Below are 14,243 nucleotides of genomic sequence, written 5' to 3'. Positions count from 1 at the left end.
TTATCTACATGTTCATAGTTGCTTTTGAAAATAGTGTATGCAAAATAAGGGAAAAGAGCACTGCCATCATGTAATTCTCTGAAGATACTTTAATCTTCTTGAGAGAATCAAACATTTGTTTTACTTGTGATTTATTCAGTTATACACCATGTTACATAACTTCAGATGCCAGTTCCATCAAAACCTGCCCTTTGACTTGAAAGTCCAGGGCTTTCCAGCTGAACACATTGCCTTGGCTGAAGTGCTTATCTTCCATATAGCGTCTGATCTCACAGGTGGGGATGACAGTGTCCCACATGTGGAAGTCACTAATCATACCTATGAATGATTGCTTCGCATCGAAGCCTCCGCCATAGGTGTCCTGCTCTTGGCCCAGGATGGCGATGGGAGCTCCAGTGATGGCCCCAGTATGGACAAATTTCTTGGTGCTCGCCTTGCCGTCCACCCACAGCTGAGCCAACCCAGTGGAGGAGTCCCAGGTAACGCACATAGAGTGCCAGGTATTGGCATCAAGTTTCAGTGACGTGAAGTCTGCTTTCCCATCCCGAGCACTCAGTTCGATGTCACTCTCTGCATTGCTCTTGTAGATGAGAAAGTCATTGTTGAAACTGGGTGTAGCCAAAGAGAAGATTCCATATGTCCTGCTGAGATCTGATTGATATCTGAAAAGATGTGTAGGCATTGAGAAAATCTGACAAACCGTTCTTCAAACTTAACCACAAATAATGAAGCTTTCTGATTACAACACCAGTTACCTGAGACAGGTGGTCACAGAGTTGAATCTGTTTTTAGGTGTCATGAGTACTACACGATCAGTGTTGGTCTCCTTGGGAAAGACAAACACTTTACCTGAAAGATCTGCACAGGTGGAAAACAACATTATTTTTACGGAAGGAGAGCAAACAAAATATCGTTAACTAAAATGTTTAGAAACAAAAGTATTAAAGCGATCGTATTCAAATGCTTCTCCATAAACAAACTTCTCTGCAATGTTGTCGGTCGAAGTTTACAAACCTTGGGGTGCTGCACAACATGTTCCAAAGATCACCATCAAAAGCATGAGTTTCTCCATCTAAGATTTCAACAAGTCAATGTTTTAGTATCAATGAAAATAATTAATCACCATTATCTGCGAGATCTAAGCAAGAACATTTAGACATATTTACCAACTAAAACAGGTTATTTTAAAATCTGACATCAAATCTAAGGATTAAATAGTTAATGACACATAAGTAGTAAATGACCCAACTTGATTAATTAAATTAATTGAAAGCTATAAGTAGTATTTTTTACCTTCTCGCTTGGCTGTGTACTCTTCTTGTCCGTGACTACCCCGTTTCAGGATGTCTCTCCTGCTTTTATTCTTCAGACATGATGTTGAGCAATGTTTATTATGAAGGACTGTGGACTATTTCCTAACCACAAAGTAAATCAAACGGAAGGGACATACCAGGACACTTGCATATATTTTTTTCATTACAGGTCACCTTATGCTCACATGTGCAACCCTTTATAAGTATTTGTATTTAAACTTGTATATTTTCCACATGTGTATATATTTTTTATATTTTATAAACTAAACCTTAACTTTTTTAAATTGTAATGCTATTTTGTTTCTATTTCTGAAATATTTTGGACTGTTTATTTCTTGTGTCTTAATTTCTCTTATTGCCTTGTGTTTTTTATGCCACTGCAACGCAAACATTTCCCAGATTTGGATCAATAAAGTATCTATCTATCTATCTATCTATCTATCTATCTATCTATCTATCTATCTATCTATCCATCTATCCATCTATCTATCTATCTATCTATCTATCTATCTATCTATCTATCTATCTATCCATCTATCCATCTATCTATCTATCTATCTTTCTATCCATCTATCTATCTATCTATCTATCTATCTATCTATCCATCTATCTATCTACTGTAAGTATACATATGCACGAATTTGTGTTTGTTTGTGTGCCTTAACTATTTGACAGTGCCCCTGTAGAAGCATCTGCTTTATTGAGAGTTCTTGTCACGTTACACATCCTATTGCAGCAGCATAAAAAACACAAGGCAGTGCCCATTTTAATCTTTGCCCCTGGATTTTTTGTAATCTTCATGTAACTGGTTCAAAGAAGATTAAAGGTCAGTGTTCCTAATCGAGCTATGATTCGACCCAATGATTTTTTTTTTCTCCTGATTTTCTTTTGGACATATTTTGTAGCAATGTTTGTTATGGAGTACTGTGGACTATTTCGCAACTATAAACTAAATCAAACAGCTTTGTATCAAGGGACATACTGGGACACTCGCATCATTGTTGCAGTAGTAAAGAAGGCCTATTTTTATTACAGGGCACCTTCTGCTCACATGATTCAACCCAATGATTGCATTTTTATTATAAATCATCATTCAAGTTGTTTTTTTCATATATCTGAGTTTACCTTTATCCGTAGGTCTGTAGGGGTCGAAGTGCACAAATCAGCAAACACAAACCTGGACCATCACAGGTACAGAAGGCAATGATAAATGTTTATTTATTGTCTTAGTTGTTTCGTAATTAAATCTTATCTCTGTTCCAGTTTTGGGGACGAAGGGGCTATGGATAATTCAGGCAACCTGTCTGGGAATTAAGATGTGATTTCACTCTCAGACATCGTCCCGGAAACCAACATCTGCTTTGTAAGTCTAAAAAATGGCATTATACTTGGTAATAAAATATTATTTATAATTGTTTCGTTCCTCGACGCTCCTCATTACATGCATGGACTGATATTTTGTACATGGTAATAACACTGGGTTAACCTATGTTTTAAGGATCTGTTATTACTGGAACTGGATATTTGTTTTTTTTTGCTAAATAACTTAATGTCTGATAAGATGTATCTTACATACATGTATTGTTTATCAAAGATTTAGATTACTTTGTGGCCTGAGATATTTCAAGATGCAACCTCCACATTCCTGTTAAATTAAGTACAATTGTGGTAGCTCTTAGACACCATTATTTAACACCTTTACATAGTAAGGATAATGTTCTTGAAATCAATCATGTTTCATATGCTAAAAATGTAAGATATTGATTATTTCCAAAAGATCAGTTTAAAATTGTATTCAGTTGGAGTCAAACGGCCAAAAAAGAAAACACTCCGAAAATGTTTCTCACAGGAAATCCAGATTATGTTTTATCACACCAGGGTTTTGACTTGACTGGCACTGTGTAATTGATGGATGCAGTTATGTTCTACACCATGGCACAAGACGAACATGATCCTCCTTCCTAAAGGGTGGTGTACTCATTGTAGACACTACAGGTTATTTGAATTAATGCAATATGAACCACAATTTCTGCCACCTTTCAGCTCTAAGAAATATATTTATTGACATGGTTGATTGCTGCAGGCTGAAATGATAAAAGTTGTGTATTGTAACTTTTAGATTGTACGTATACTGACAGAAGGATGTCTGAAACTTTATAGCGTGTATTGCCTTTGAAGGGGGGCTATTTGACAATTTTATACTTCATGTTTAGATTGTGCTATGATGGATGTATTAGCTCCATGATTCTGGGTTGTTGATCGCCCGTGCTTTTTCTACATGAATGTTTCACACGGTGTGCGAGCCAACGTTGCTGGTTGTTGCTTCAATTACTATATTTTTTACTGTGTATACAAATGTGTATATGTACATAGGAGTCACAGAAATGCCTTCTCATGCAATATGTGCTGCTTGTCCCTCCTGCCATGTTTCAGTTATGTGGTGGTGATGTTTTCATGTCTGATTTTAAAGGATTACAAATATTTTCTAAATCTTGGTTTTGGTCCCTTTCTTCATTATCTACATGTTCATAGTTGCTTTTGAAAATAGTGTATGCAAAATAAGGGAAAAGAGCACTGCCATCATGTAATTCTCTGAAGATACTTTAATCTTCTTGAGAGAATCAAACATTTGTTTTACTTGTGATTTATTCATTTATACACCATGTTACATAACTTCAGATGCCAGTTCCATCAAAACCTGCCCTTTGACTTGAAAGTCCAGGGCTTTCCAGCTGAACACATTGCCTGGGCTGAAGTGCTTATCTTCCATATAGCGTCTGATCTCACAGGTGGGGATGACAGTGTCCCACATGTGGAAGTCACTAATCATACCTATGAATGATTGCTTTGCATCGAAGCCTCCGCCATAGGTGTCCTGCTCTTGGCCCAGGATGGCGATGGGAGCTCCAGTGATGGCCCCAGTATGGACAAATCTCTTGGTGCTCGCCTTGCCGTCCACCCACAGCTGAGCCAACCCAGTGGAGGAGTCCCAGGTAGCGCACATAGAGTGCCAGGTATTGGCATCAAGTTTCAGTGACGTGAAGTCTGCTTTCCCATCCCGAGCACTCAGTTCGATGTCACTCTCTGCATTGCTCTTGTAGATGAGAAAGTCATTGTTGAAACTGGGTGTAGCCAAAGAGAAGATTCCATATGTCCTGCTGAGATCTGATTGATATCTGAAAAGATGTGTAGGCATTGAGAAAATCTGACAAACCGTTCTTCAAACTTAACCACAAATAATGAAGCTTTCTGATTACAACACCAGTTACCTGAGACAGGTGGTCACAGAGTTGAATCTGTTTTTAGGTGTCATGAGTACTACACGATCAGTGTTGGTCTTCTTGGGAAAGACAAACACTTTACCTGAAAGATCTGCACAGGTGGAAAACAACATTATTTTTAGGGAAGGAGAGCAAACAAAATATCGTTAACTAAAATGTTTAGAAACAAAAGTATTAAAGCGATCGTATTCAAATGCTTCTCCATAAACAAACTTCTCTGCAATGTTTTCGGTCGAAGTTTACAAACCTTGGGGTGCTGCACAACATGTTCCAAAGATCACCATCAAAAGCATGAGTTTCTCCATCTAAGATTTCAACAAGTCAATGTTTTAGTATCAATGAAAATAATTAATCACCATTATCTGCGAGATCTAAGCAAGAAGATTTAGACATATTTACCAACTAAAACAGGTTATTTTAAAATCTGACATCAAATCTAAGGATTAAATAGTTAATGACACATAAATAGTAAATGACCCAACTTGATTAATTAAATTAATTGAAAGCTATAAGTAGTATTTTTTACCTTCTCGCTTGGCTGTGTACTCTTCTTGTCCGTGACTACCCCGTTTCAGGATGTCTCTCCTGCTTTTATTCTTCAGACATGATGTTGAGCAATGTTTATTATGAAGGACTGTGGACTATTTCCTAACCACAAAGTAAATCAAACTGAAGGGACATACCAGGACACTTGCATATATTTTTTTCATTACAGGGCACCTTATGCTCACTGTGTGCAACCCTTTATAAGTATTTGTATTTAAACTTGTATATTTTCCACATATGTATATATTTTTTATATTTTATAAACTAAACTTTAACTTTTTTAAATTGTAATGCTATTTTGTTTCTATTTCTGAAATATTTTGGACTGTTTATTTCTTGTGTCTTAATTTCTCTTATTGCCTTGTGTTTTTTATGCTGCTGCAACGCAAACATTTCCCAAATTGGGATCAATAAAGTATCTATCTATCTATCTATCTATCTATCTATCTATCTATCTATCTATCTATCTATCTATCTATCTATCTATCTATCTATCTATCCATATATCTATCTATCTATCTATCTATCTATCTTTCTATCCATCTATCCATCTATCTATCTATCTATCTTTCTATCTTTCTATCCATCTATCTATCTATCTATCTATCTATCCATCTATCTATCTATCTATCTATCTATCTATCTATCTATCTACTGTAAGTATACATATGCACGAATTTGTGTTTGTTTGTGTGCCTTAACTATTTGACAGTGCCCCTGTAGAAGCATCTGCTTTATTGAGAGTTCTTGTCACGTTACACATCCTATTGCAGCAGCATAAAAAACACAAGGCAGTGCCCATTTTAATCTTTGCCCCTGGATTTTTTGTAATCTTCATGTAACTGGTTCAAAGAAGATTAAAGGTCAGTGTTCCTAATCGAGCTATGATTCGACCCAATGATTTTTTTTTTCTCCTGATTTTCTTTTGGACATATTTTGTAGCAATGTTTGTTATGGAGTACTGTGGACTATTTCGCAACTATAAACTAAATCAAACAGCTTTGTATCAAGGGACATACTGGGACACTCGCATCATTGTTGCAGTAGTAAAGAAGGCCTATTTTTATTACAGGGCACCTTCTGCTCACATGATTCAACCCAATGATTGCATTTTTATTATAAATCATCATTCAAGTTGTTTTTTTCATATATCTGAGTTTACCTTTATCCGTAGGTCTGTAGGGGTCGAAGTGCACAAATCAGCAAACACAAACCTGGACCATCACAGGTACAGAAGGCAATGATAAATGTTTATTTATTGTCTTAGTTGTTTCGTAATTAAATCTTATCTCTGTTCCAGTTTTGGGGACGAAGGGGCTATGGATAATTCAGGCAACCTGTCTGGGAATTAAGATGTGATTTCACTCTCAGACATCGTCCCGGAAACCAACATCTGCTTTGTAAGTCTAAAAAATGGCATTATACTTGGTAATAAAATATTATTTATAATTGTTTCGTTCCTCGACGCTCCTCATTACCTGCATGGACTGATATTTTGTACATGGTAATAACACTGGGTTAACCTATGTTTTAAGGATCTGTTATTACTGGAACTGGATATTTGTTTTTTTTTGCTAAATAACTTAATGTCTGATAAGATGTATCTTACATACATGTATTGTTTATCAAAGATTTAAATTACTTTGTGGCCTGAGATATTTCAAGATGCAACCTCCACATTCCTGTTAAATTAAGTACAATTGTGGTAGCTCTTAGACACCATTATTTAACACCTTTACATAGTAAGGATAATTTTCTTGAAATCAATCATGTTTCATATGCTAAAAATGTAAGATATTGATTATTTCCAAAAGATCAGTTTAAAATTGTATTCAGTTGGAGTCAAACGGCCAAAAAAGAAAACACTCCGAAAATGTTTCTCACAGGAAATCCAGATTATGTTTTATCACACCAGGGTTTTGACTTGACTGGCACTGTGTAATTGATGGATGCAGTTATGTTCTACACCATGGCACAAGACGAACATGATCCTCCTTCCTAAAGGGTGGTGTACTCATTGTAGACACTACAGGTTATTTGAATTAATGCAATATGAACCACAATTTCTGCCACCTTTCAGCTCTAAGAAATATATTTATTGACATGGTTGATTGCTGCAGGCTGAAATGATAAAAGTTGTGTATTGTAACTTTTAGATTGTACGTATACTGACAGAAGGATGTCTGAAACTTTATAGCGTGTATTGCCTTTGAAGGGGGGCTATTTGACAATTTTATACTTCATGTTTAGATTGTGCTATGATGGATGTATTAGCTCCATGATTCTGGGTTGTTGATCGCCCGTGCTTTTTCTACATGAATGTTTCACACGGTGTGCGAGCCAACGTTGCTGGTTGTTGCTTCAATTACTATATTTTTTACTGTGTATACAAATGTGTATATGTACATAGGAGTCACAGAAATGCCTTCTCATGCAATATGTGCTGCCTGTCCTTCCTGCCATGTTTCAGTTATGTGGTGGTGATGTTTTCATGTCTGATTTTAAAGGATTACAAATATTTTCTAAATCTTGGTTTTGGTCCCTTTCTTCATTATCTACATGTTCATAGTTGCTTTTGAAAATAGTGTATGCAAAATAAGGGAAAAGAGCACTGCCATCATGTAATTCTCTGAAGATACTTTAATCTTCTTGAGAGAATCAAAAAAAGGTTTACTTGTGATTTATTCATTTATACACCATGTTACATAACTTCAGATGCCAGTTCCATCAAAACCTGCCCTTTGACTTGAAAGTCCAGGGCTTTCCAGCTGAACACATTGCCTGGGCTGAAGTGCTTATCTTCCATATAGCGTCTGATCTCACAGGTGGGGATGACAGTGTCCCACATGTGGAAGTCACTAACCATACCTATGAATGATTGCTTTGCATCGAAGCCACCGCCATAGGTGTCCTGCTCTTGGCCCAGGATGGCGATGGGAGCTCCAGTGATGGCCCCAGTTCGGACAAATTTCTTGGTGCTCGCCTTGCCGTCCACCCACAGCTGAGCCAACCCAGTGGAGGAGTCCCAGGTAGCGCACATAGAGTGCCAGGTATTGGCATCAAGTTTCAGTGACGTGAAGCCTGCGTTCTCACCCCGAGCATGCAGATTGATGTCACTCTCTGCATTACTCTTGAAGATGAGAAAGTCATTGTTGAAACTGGGTGTAGCCAAAGAGAAGATTGCATATGTCCTGCTGAGATCTGATTGATATCTGAAAAGATGTGTAGGCATTGAGAAAATCTGACAAACCGTTCTTCAAACTTAACCACAAATAATGAAGCTTTCTGATTACAACACCAGTTACCTGAGACAGGTGGTCACAGAGTTGAATCTGTTTTTAGGTGTCATGAGTACTACACGATCAGTGTTGGTCTCCTTGGGAAAGACAAACACTTTACCTGAAAGATCTGCACAGGTGGAAAACAACATTATTTTTAGGGAAGGAGAGCAAACAAAATATTATTAATTAAAATATTTAGAAACAAAAGTATTAAAGCGATCGTATTCAAATGCTTCTCCATAAACAAACTTCTCCGCAATGTTGTCGGTCGAAGTTTACAAACCTTGGGGTGCTGCACAACATGTTCCAAAGATCACCATCAAAAGCATGAGTTTCTCCATCTGAGATTTCAACAAGTCAATGTTTTAGTATCAATGAAAATAATTAATCACCATTATCTGCGAGATCTAAGCAAGAACATTTAGACATATTTACCAACTAAAACAGGTTATTTTACAATCTGACATCAAATCTAAGGATTAAATAGTTAATGACACATAAATAGTAAATGACCCAACTTGATTAATTAAATTGATTGAAAGCTATAAGTAGTATTTTTTACCTTCTCGCTTGTCCGTGAACGCTTCTTGTCCGTGACTACCCCGTTTCAGGATGTCTCTCCTGCTTTTATTCTTCAGACATGATGTTGAGCAATGTTTACCAGGACTGTGGACTATTTCCTAACCACAAAGTAAATCAAACTGAAAGGACATACCAGGACACTTGCATATATTTTTTTCATTACAGGGCACCTCACATGTGCAACCCTTTATAAGTATTTATATTTAAACTTGTATATTTTCCACATGTGTATATCTTTTTTATATTTTATATACTAAACCTTAACTTTTTTTAATTGTTTCTATTTCTGAAATATTTTGGACTGTTTATTTCTTGTGTCTTAATTTCTCTTATTGCCTTGTGTTTTTTATGCTGCTGCAACGCAAACATTTCCCATTATCTATCTATCTAAGTCTACATATGCAATATATGCATGAATTTGTGTTTGTTTGTGTGCCTTAACTATTTGACAGTGCCCCTGTAGAAGTAGGCTATCCAATAATTATCATTGAGTAGGCATACATTCTCTTTGAACATCCATCTGCTTCATTGAGAGTTCTTGTCACGTTACACATCCTATTGCTCAAATAAGTGCCCATTTTAATCTTTGCCCCTGGCTTTTTTGTAATTTTCACACAACTGGTTCAAAGAAGATTAAAGGTCAGTGTTCCTAATCGAGCTATGATTCGACCCAATGATTGCATTTTTCTCCTGATTTTTTTTGAACATATTTTGTAGCAATATTTATTATGGAGTACTGTGGACTATTTCCCAACTATAAACTCAATCAAACAGCTCAAATCAAACAACAATCAATCAAATGTAATGTTGGCAATGCTCAAGGGACATAGCCTGGGACACTCACATCATTTTTGCAGTAGTAAAGAAGGCCTTTTTTCATTACAGGGCACCTTCTGCTAACATGATTCAACCCAATGATTGCATTTTTATTATAAATCATCATTCAAGTTGTTTCTTTCATTATGAAAAAACACCATTACCCATAAACCCACCCGATGACGTAGTAAACCACAGACTTCAAGATGGTGCTTGAAAGTACTATGGTCTGGTAAGAAATTATAAATATGTTTTGAGTTAAATATTAAGACTGCTAACTTTATTCAAAAAACGGTCGGTAACTAAATAAGTATGTTTTGATATAGTTTGCCTGAACTGTACAGGTTTGCTTGTTTTGTTTATGATTTAAGGTGCTTAAGCTATTTCCTGAGTCACTATAACCTAGCTAACGTTAGTCAGTTGCAGCTTCCAGCACACAAAACGACTTGTTATCTACGTTATTTGACAAGTTATACTTAAAAAAACGAGAAAACAATGTAGTGTCGCTAACTCAGGTTGATGTGACGCAACTTTAAAGTAAATAGTGTGCTTCAAATTAAATAACATGGCTTTAAAGCCTTAGCATTAGCTAGCTAACAACAATACTACCTACTGTCTTTGTCATAACATGCATCGCTCTGTTGTTTCAGTTTCTTTGTCCAACCATGCTGCCGTGTTATCCAGTTATCCTAAATACATTCTCTCTGTCAATGTTGCATGATGTTAAACGCAAGACACAACATGAAATACCTTGTTTTATTAAACAATGTCAATAAAACGTTTCATAGGCAGCAGTACTGCAGAGCTTTTTGCATTGATTTCCATTCAATGAAATGACCCGTTGTGTTCACTCGGGCTATAACAATAAACGTGTCCTTCATTTTTTAATATAATGTTGTTTTCTTCTCTTTAAATTCCCAAAAAAGTGACAATCATATTTCCCGAAACAATGTGTTCACAATGCTTGTCTTTGTCCAACATTAATCCAAGACTCTCAAATGTACAACGTAAAGCTGCAAATCCTCACTTTTAGAGAAGCTGAAACTATTGAATGGTTGTCATTTCCTGTTTTGCTAAATTAATTCATTGAAAACTGCTATTATAACGAACTGTTTCAGTGTCTGCCCCTTAAAACACTTAAACAGTGTTCTTTTTAGAGACTTGTCGTATTAATTGTGGTCTGTAATGTACAAATATTTGTCAAATCAATGGAATATACATCTTTAACAATGCTTATTTTTTCTTATCATTTGTTAGTGTGGACAACAGTGAGTATATGCGCAATGGAGACTTTCTGCCCACCAGACTACAGGCCCAGCAGGATGCAGTTAATATGGTTTGTCACTCCAAGACTCGCACCAACCCTGAAAACAACGTGGGCCTCATCACCATGGCAAAGTAAGAGGCACTGTGTTTTAAATGAGCTTAGTGACATTAACATATGTAACTGTGAAATTAATTACAAAAGTGTTATTTCCCCATTCAGCAACTGTGAGGTGCTGACTACGCTGACACCAGACACAGGCAGGATACTGTCAAAGCTACATGCTGTGCAGCCTATCGGGAACATTAGCTTCTGCACCGGCATCAGGGTGGCACATGTGAGTTTATGAACTTCATTACACACTGCGTTCATCCTGAACCGAAAAAGTAGCTAAAAAAGATGTGCAAGGTGAAATTTTAGGAACATATGTATATGCATAAATATAATGCAACCGTCATTATGTAATAACACCTGTGCTTTTCTTGCATCAAATGGAAACATTTCTTTGTTGAAAAATATATTTTGTCCTATTTGTCACTTAAACGCATTTTGTCAGTTAATATTTTGTATGGTTCTCTCTCTAGTTGGCGCTGAAGCACAGACAGGGCAAAAACCACAGGATGCGCATTATTGCTTTTGTTGGCAGCCCGGTGGAGGACAATGACAAAGATGTGAGCGGCATTCTGACATTAGTCAACATGTTACGCATGCTTTGATACTGACAACCAGGTAGAAGACTTTTACAGAATGTGTATCTGTCACTTACGTATTTTTATTTTCTTGTAGATGGTCAAAATGGCAAAGCGTCTAAAGAAGGAAAAGGTCAATGTGGATATCATTAACTTTGGAGAGGAGGTATTTTTCCATTCATATTTGACCCACACTCAATCATAATATAATGTGCTGTATTGTTCTTGGTTTCTCTGATACCTTGTCTAGTCCTCATGCTAACTTTCTTCTTTCTCACCGATGTAGGAGATGAACACAGAGAAGCTAACGTCCTTCATAAACACACTGAATGGCAAAGAGGGAGCTGGCTCCCACCTGGTCACAGTGCCTCCAGGGCCCAGTCTGGCTGATGCCCTGCTGTCCTCACCCATCCTGGCTGGAGAGGGGGGGGCTGCGTTGGGCCTGGGCGCCGGAGACTTTGAGTTTGGAGTGGATCCCAGTGCAGACCCGGAGCTGGCCTTGGTAAGAGAGCAGGGAAAGATGCTGTTGTGTTTATTGTAATCCAAACTCTTCTTGCATGTTGTGTCTAAAATCCTTAGGACTAGTCATCCCTTTTGCTGTTTTCTTTACAACTGCCTTCAACACCAACATTTTGTTCTGTCTTCATTGTATATTTGTGTGTTGTAATGCTACTTGTTTTGTATTAGACTGTTTCTTCCTCTCTTATCGTCAGGCTTTGAGGGTGTCTATGGAGGAGCAGAGACAACGACAGGAGGATGAAGCTCGCAGAGTCGCTGTTGCATCCGCTGCTGAAGCTGGCATTCCCTCTCCTGCTGCTGATGGTGAGAACATTCTGCCAATATTACTTCAGAAGAGACATTTTACCCCGAGCGGGAGTGTGTTCACACAGTGTGTTTTCCCCTCTTTCTGTTCCAGAGTCTGAGGATGCCCTGTTGAAAATGTCTGTTCCTCAAACAGAATCATCCACACCAGCTATCCCAGACTTCAGCCGCATGACAGAGGACGAACAGATCGCCTACGCTCTGCAGATGTCCATGCAGGGAGATGGAGCAGGTTAATCATAGATTTCTAGTTTTCCCTAAAACAAGCTGAGACTTAGTACGCATCACATCCACAATATAATACAATGTTTAAGGCGGAATGGAGGAAGAATCAGTTGATGTAGCTGGTGTCCTGTATATATTTTACATGTATACTTTGTATTTTCTTATCTAAAATAAGCCACAGCCAAACTTAAATAAATATTACCTTGACTTGCTGACATTACAGTGATTGGTTTGCCTGTAGTGGCCCTGGCCAGGTGGATACTTTGGAGCCTAGAAAAACATATCCACATATTTTACATGTGATAAATGACTCATCAACAATTGGCTAAAACAGTTTGTACTGGTCTTGGGTCAACATTTACAAATTTGAATGCAATGTGTGTACTCAATGAAGCATTACAGAACAAATATGCAATACTTTTAGTTATATCTAGATATTAGACGCAGTTTGAAATGTTCCTATTTTTGCATTGCAGTTCATTAAAAAGCCCAGACCAAAAATGACGGCAACATTTCTGTTTCATTTATCTTGCAGAGTTTGGTGCTGAGGACATGGACACAGGAGCTGACATGGACTCCAGTAAGGCTAAGGTAAGGACAAGTCTTTATTTATTCTCATTTCTCATTTTCATCAGTTGGAAGTGTGTGATAACAGATAAAATGTGTAATTTTCTGTGTCCAGGATGAAGAGGACTACGATGTAATGCAGGATCCTGAGTTCCTTCAGAGCGTCCTGGAAAACCTTCCTGGCGTAGACCCTAATAACGAGGCCATCCGAAATGCCATGGGCTCTCTGGCATCTCAGACAGGCTCCAAATCTGACACCAAGAAGGATGAGGAAAAGAAGAAATGAACATCCAAAGAGACAACCTTAATATATTAAAAAAAACTAAAAAACAGAAGATTGCACGTCATGTGTCATTAGCAGTACTCTCCTCAGTACAGGAACCAATTAGTTACATTTCTGTTTATATAGCTCTGTTAACTGTACAAATATTTGCCTTTTTCCAACTTTAAGTTAAAGGACTGTTGTGATTTCATTGTTTTGTGTCAAGCAGATATGGTTACTTTTGAATATTTTGTAATATAAGCACTGAGTAAATGAGCAGATTTCCTCAATAAATGTACAGAATACAATGGGGCTTTTCATCTGATGCAGAAAATGTATTAACTAATACACAATACCCAAACATATCAAGTTAAAGACGCCACTGGTATATAACGCAGCTAGCAACCAGTTACACATGCATTTAAAGATGAAAGATGGGAATAATTCATATGACTGAGTTTTAACGAGTGTCAATACGAGATGCATAAACCGCTGAGGGATGTAAAACGTCATGTTACTTACGGAAGCTACTACTACTAATAATAATAATAATCATTTATATATATTTTTTTTGTTTGTTTTTCTAGAAGAAAAA

The 14,243-nt window shown here is 37.2% G+C and overlaps 4 protein-coding genes across 4 annotated transcripts; 1 reads left to right on the top strand and 3 right to left on the bottom strand.

The window, feature by feature from the left end:
• Window positions 1-66: 66 nt before the first annotated feature.
• Window positions 67-1,393, bottom strand: LOC307013853 (serum amyloid P-component-like). Its single transcript, XM_079641399.1, has 4 exons — window positions 1,294-1,393; window positions 1,015-1,072; window positions 756-858; window positions 67-662 (listed from the first exon to the last, which is right to left on the bottom strand). Exons 2-4 carry the CDS (start codon window positions 1,070-1,072, stop codon window positions 152-154), a joined length of 672 nt encoding a protein of 223 aa, XP_079497525.1. The 5' UTR covers window positions 1,294-1,393; the 3' UTR covers window positions 67-151.
• Window positions 1,394-3,898: 2,505 nt separating this feature from the next.
• Window positions 3,899-5,219, bottom strand: LOC307013594 (serum amyloid P-component-like). Its single transcript, XM_079641018.1, has 4 exons — window positions 5,121-5,219; window positions 4,842-4,899; window positions 4,583-4,685; window positions 3,899-4,489 (listed from the first exon to the last, which is right to left on the bottom strand). Exons 2-4 carry the CDS (start codon window positions 4,897-4,899, stop codon window positions 3,979-3,981), a joined length of 672 nt encoding a protein of 223 aa, XP_079497144.1. The 5' UTR covers window positions 5,121-5,219; the 3' UTR covers window positions 3,899-3,978.
• A 2,538-nt stretch (window positions 5,220-7,757) lies between these two features.
• Window positions 7,758-9,083, bottom strand: LOC307013593 (serum amyloid P-component-like). Its single transcript, XM_079641017.1, has 4 exons — window positions 8,984-9,083; window positions 8,705-8,762; window positions 8,446-8,548; window positions 7,758-8,352 (listed from the first exon to the last, which is right to left on the bottom strand). The coding sequence occupies exons 2-4, from the start codon at window positions 8,760-8,762 to the stop codon at window positions 7,842-7,844; spliced, it is 672 nt and encodes a 223-aa protein (XP_079497143.1). The 5' UTR covers window positions 8,984-9,083; the 3' UTR covers window positions 7,758-7,841.
• Window positions 9,084-9,955: 872 nt separating this feature from the next.
• On the top strand, window positions 9,956-13,956 carry LOC307046858 (26S proteasome non-ATPase regulatory subunit 4-like). Its single transcript, XM_079693515.1, has 10 exons — window positions 9,956-10,051; window positions 11,077-11,217; window positions 11,306-11,420; window positions 11,668-11,754; window positions 11,870-11,938; window positions 12,059-12,274; window positions 12,486-12,594; window positions 12,689-12,826; window positions 13,355-13,410; window positions 13,502-13,956. The coding sequence occupies exons 1-10, from the start codon at window positions 10,026-10,028 to the stop codon at window positions 13,670-13,672; spliced, it is 1,128 nt and encodes a 375-aa protein (XP_079549641.1). The 5' UTR covers window positions 9,956-10,025; the 3' UTR covers window positions 13,673-13,956.
• Window positions 13,957-14,243: the final 287 nt, after the last annotated feature.

This window comes from Notothenia rossii (genome assembly GCF_949606895.1).
Source record: "Notothenia rossii genome assembly, chromosome: 7".
Lineage (NCBI taxonomy): Eukaryota > Metazoa > Chordata > Actinopteri > Perciformes > Nototheniidae > Notothenia > Notothenia rossii.
This window is presented reverse-complemented; position numbering and strand designations above follow the sequence as displayed.

Coding starts and splice junctions, on each gene's coding strand:
- LOC307013593 (XM_079641017.1), bottom strand. CDS start 8,762: ATGGAGAAACTCATGCTTTTGATGGTGATCTTTGGAACATGTTGTGCA. Junction 8,549..8,704: donor ATGTTGTGCAGCACCCCAAG/GTTTGTAAACTT, acceptor CCACCTGTGCAG/ATCTTTCAGGTAAAGTGTTT. Junction 8,353..8,445: donor TCTGTGACCACCTGTCTCAG/GTAACTGGTGTT, acceptor ACATCTTTTCAG/ATATCAATCAGATCTCAGCA.
- LOC307013594 (XM_079641018.1), bottom strand. CDS start 4,899: ATGGAGAAACTCATGCTTTTGATGGTGATCTTTGGAACATGTTGTGCA. Junction 4,686..4,841: donor ATGTTGTGCAGCACCCCAAG/GTTTGTAAACTT, acceptor CCACCTGTGCAG/ATCTTTCAGGTAAAGTGTTT. Junction 4,490..4,582: donor TCTGTGACCACCTGTCTCAG/GTAACTGGTGTT, acceptor ACATCTTTTCAG/ATATCAATCAGATCTCAGCA.
- LOC307046858 (XM_079693515.1), top strand. CDS start 10,026: ATGGTGCTTGAAAGTACTATGGTCTG. Junction 11,755..11,869: donor TGGAGGACAATGACAAAGAT/GTGAGCGGCATT, acceptor ATTTTCTTGTAG/ATGGTCAAAATGGCAAAGCG. Junction 11,939..12,058: donor TCATTAACTTTGGAGAGGAG/GTATTTTTCCAT, acceptor TCACCGATGTAG/GAGATGAACACAGAGAAGCT.
- LOC307013853 (XM_079641399.1), bottom strand. CDS start 1,072: ATGGAGAAACTCATGCTTTTGATGGTGATCTTTGGAACATGTTGTGCA. Junction 859..1,014: donor ATGTTGTGCAGCACCCCAAG/GTTTGTAAACTT, acceptor CCACCTGTGCAG/ATCTTTCAGGTAAAGTGTTT. Junction 663..755: donor TCTGTGACCACCTGTCTCAG/GTAACTGGTGTT, acceptor ACATCTTTTCAG/ATATCAATCAGATCTCAGCA.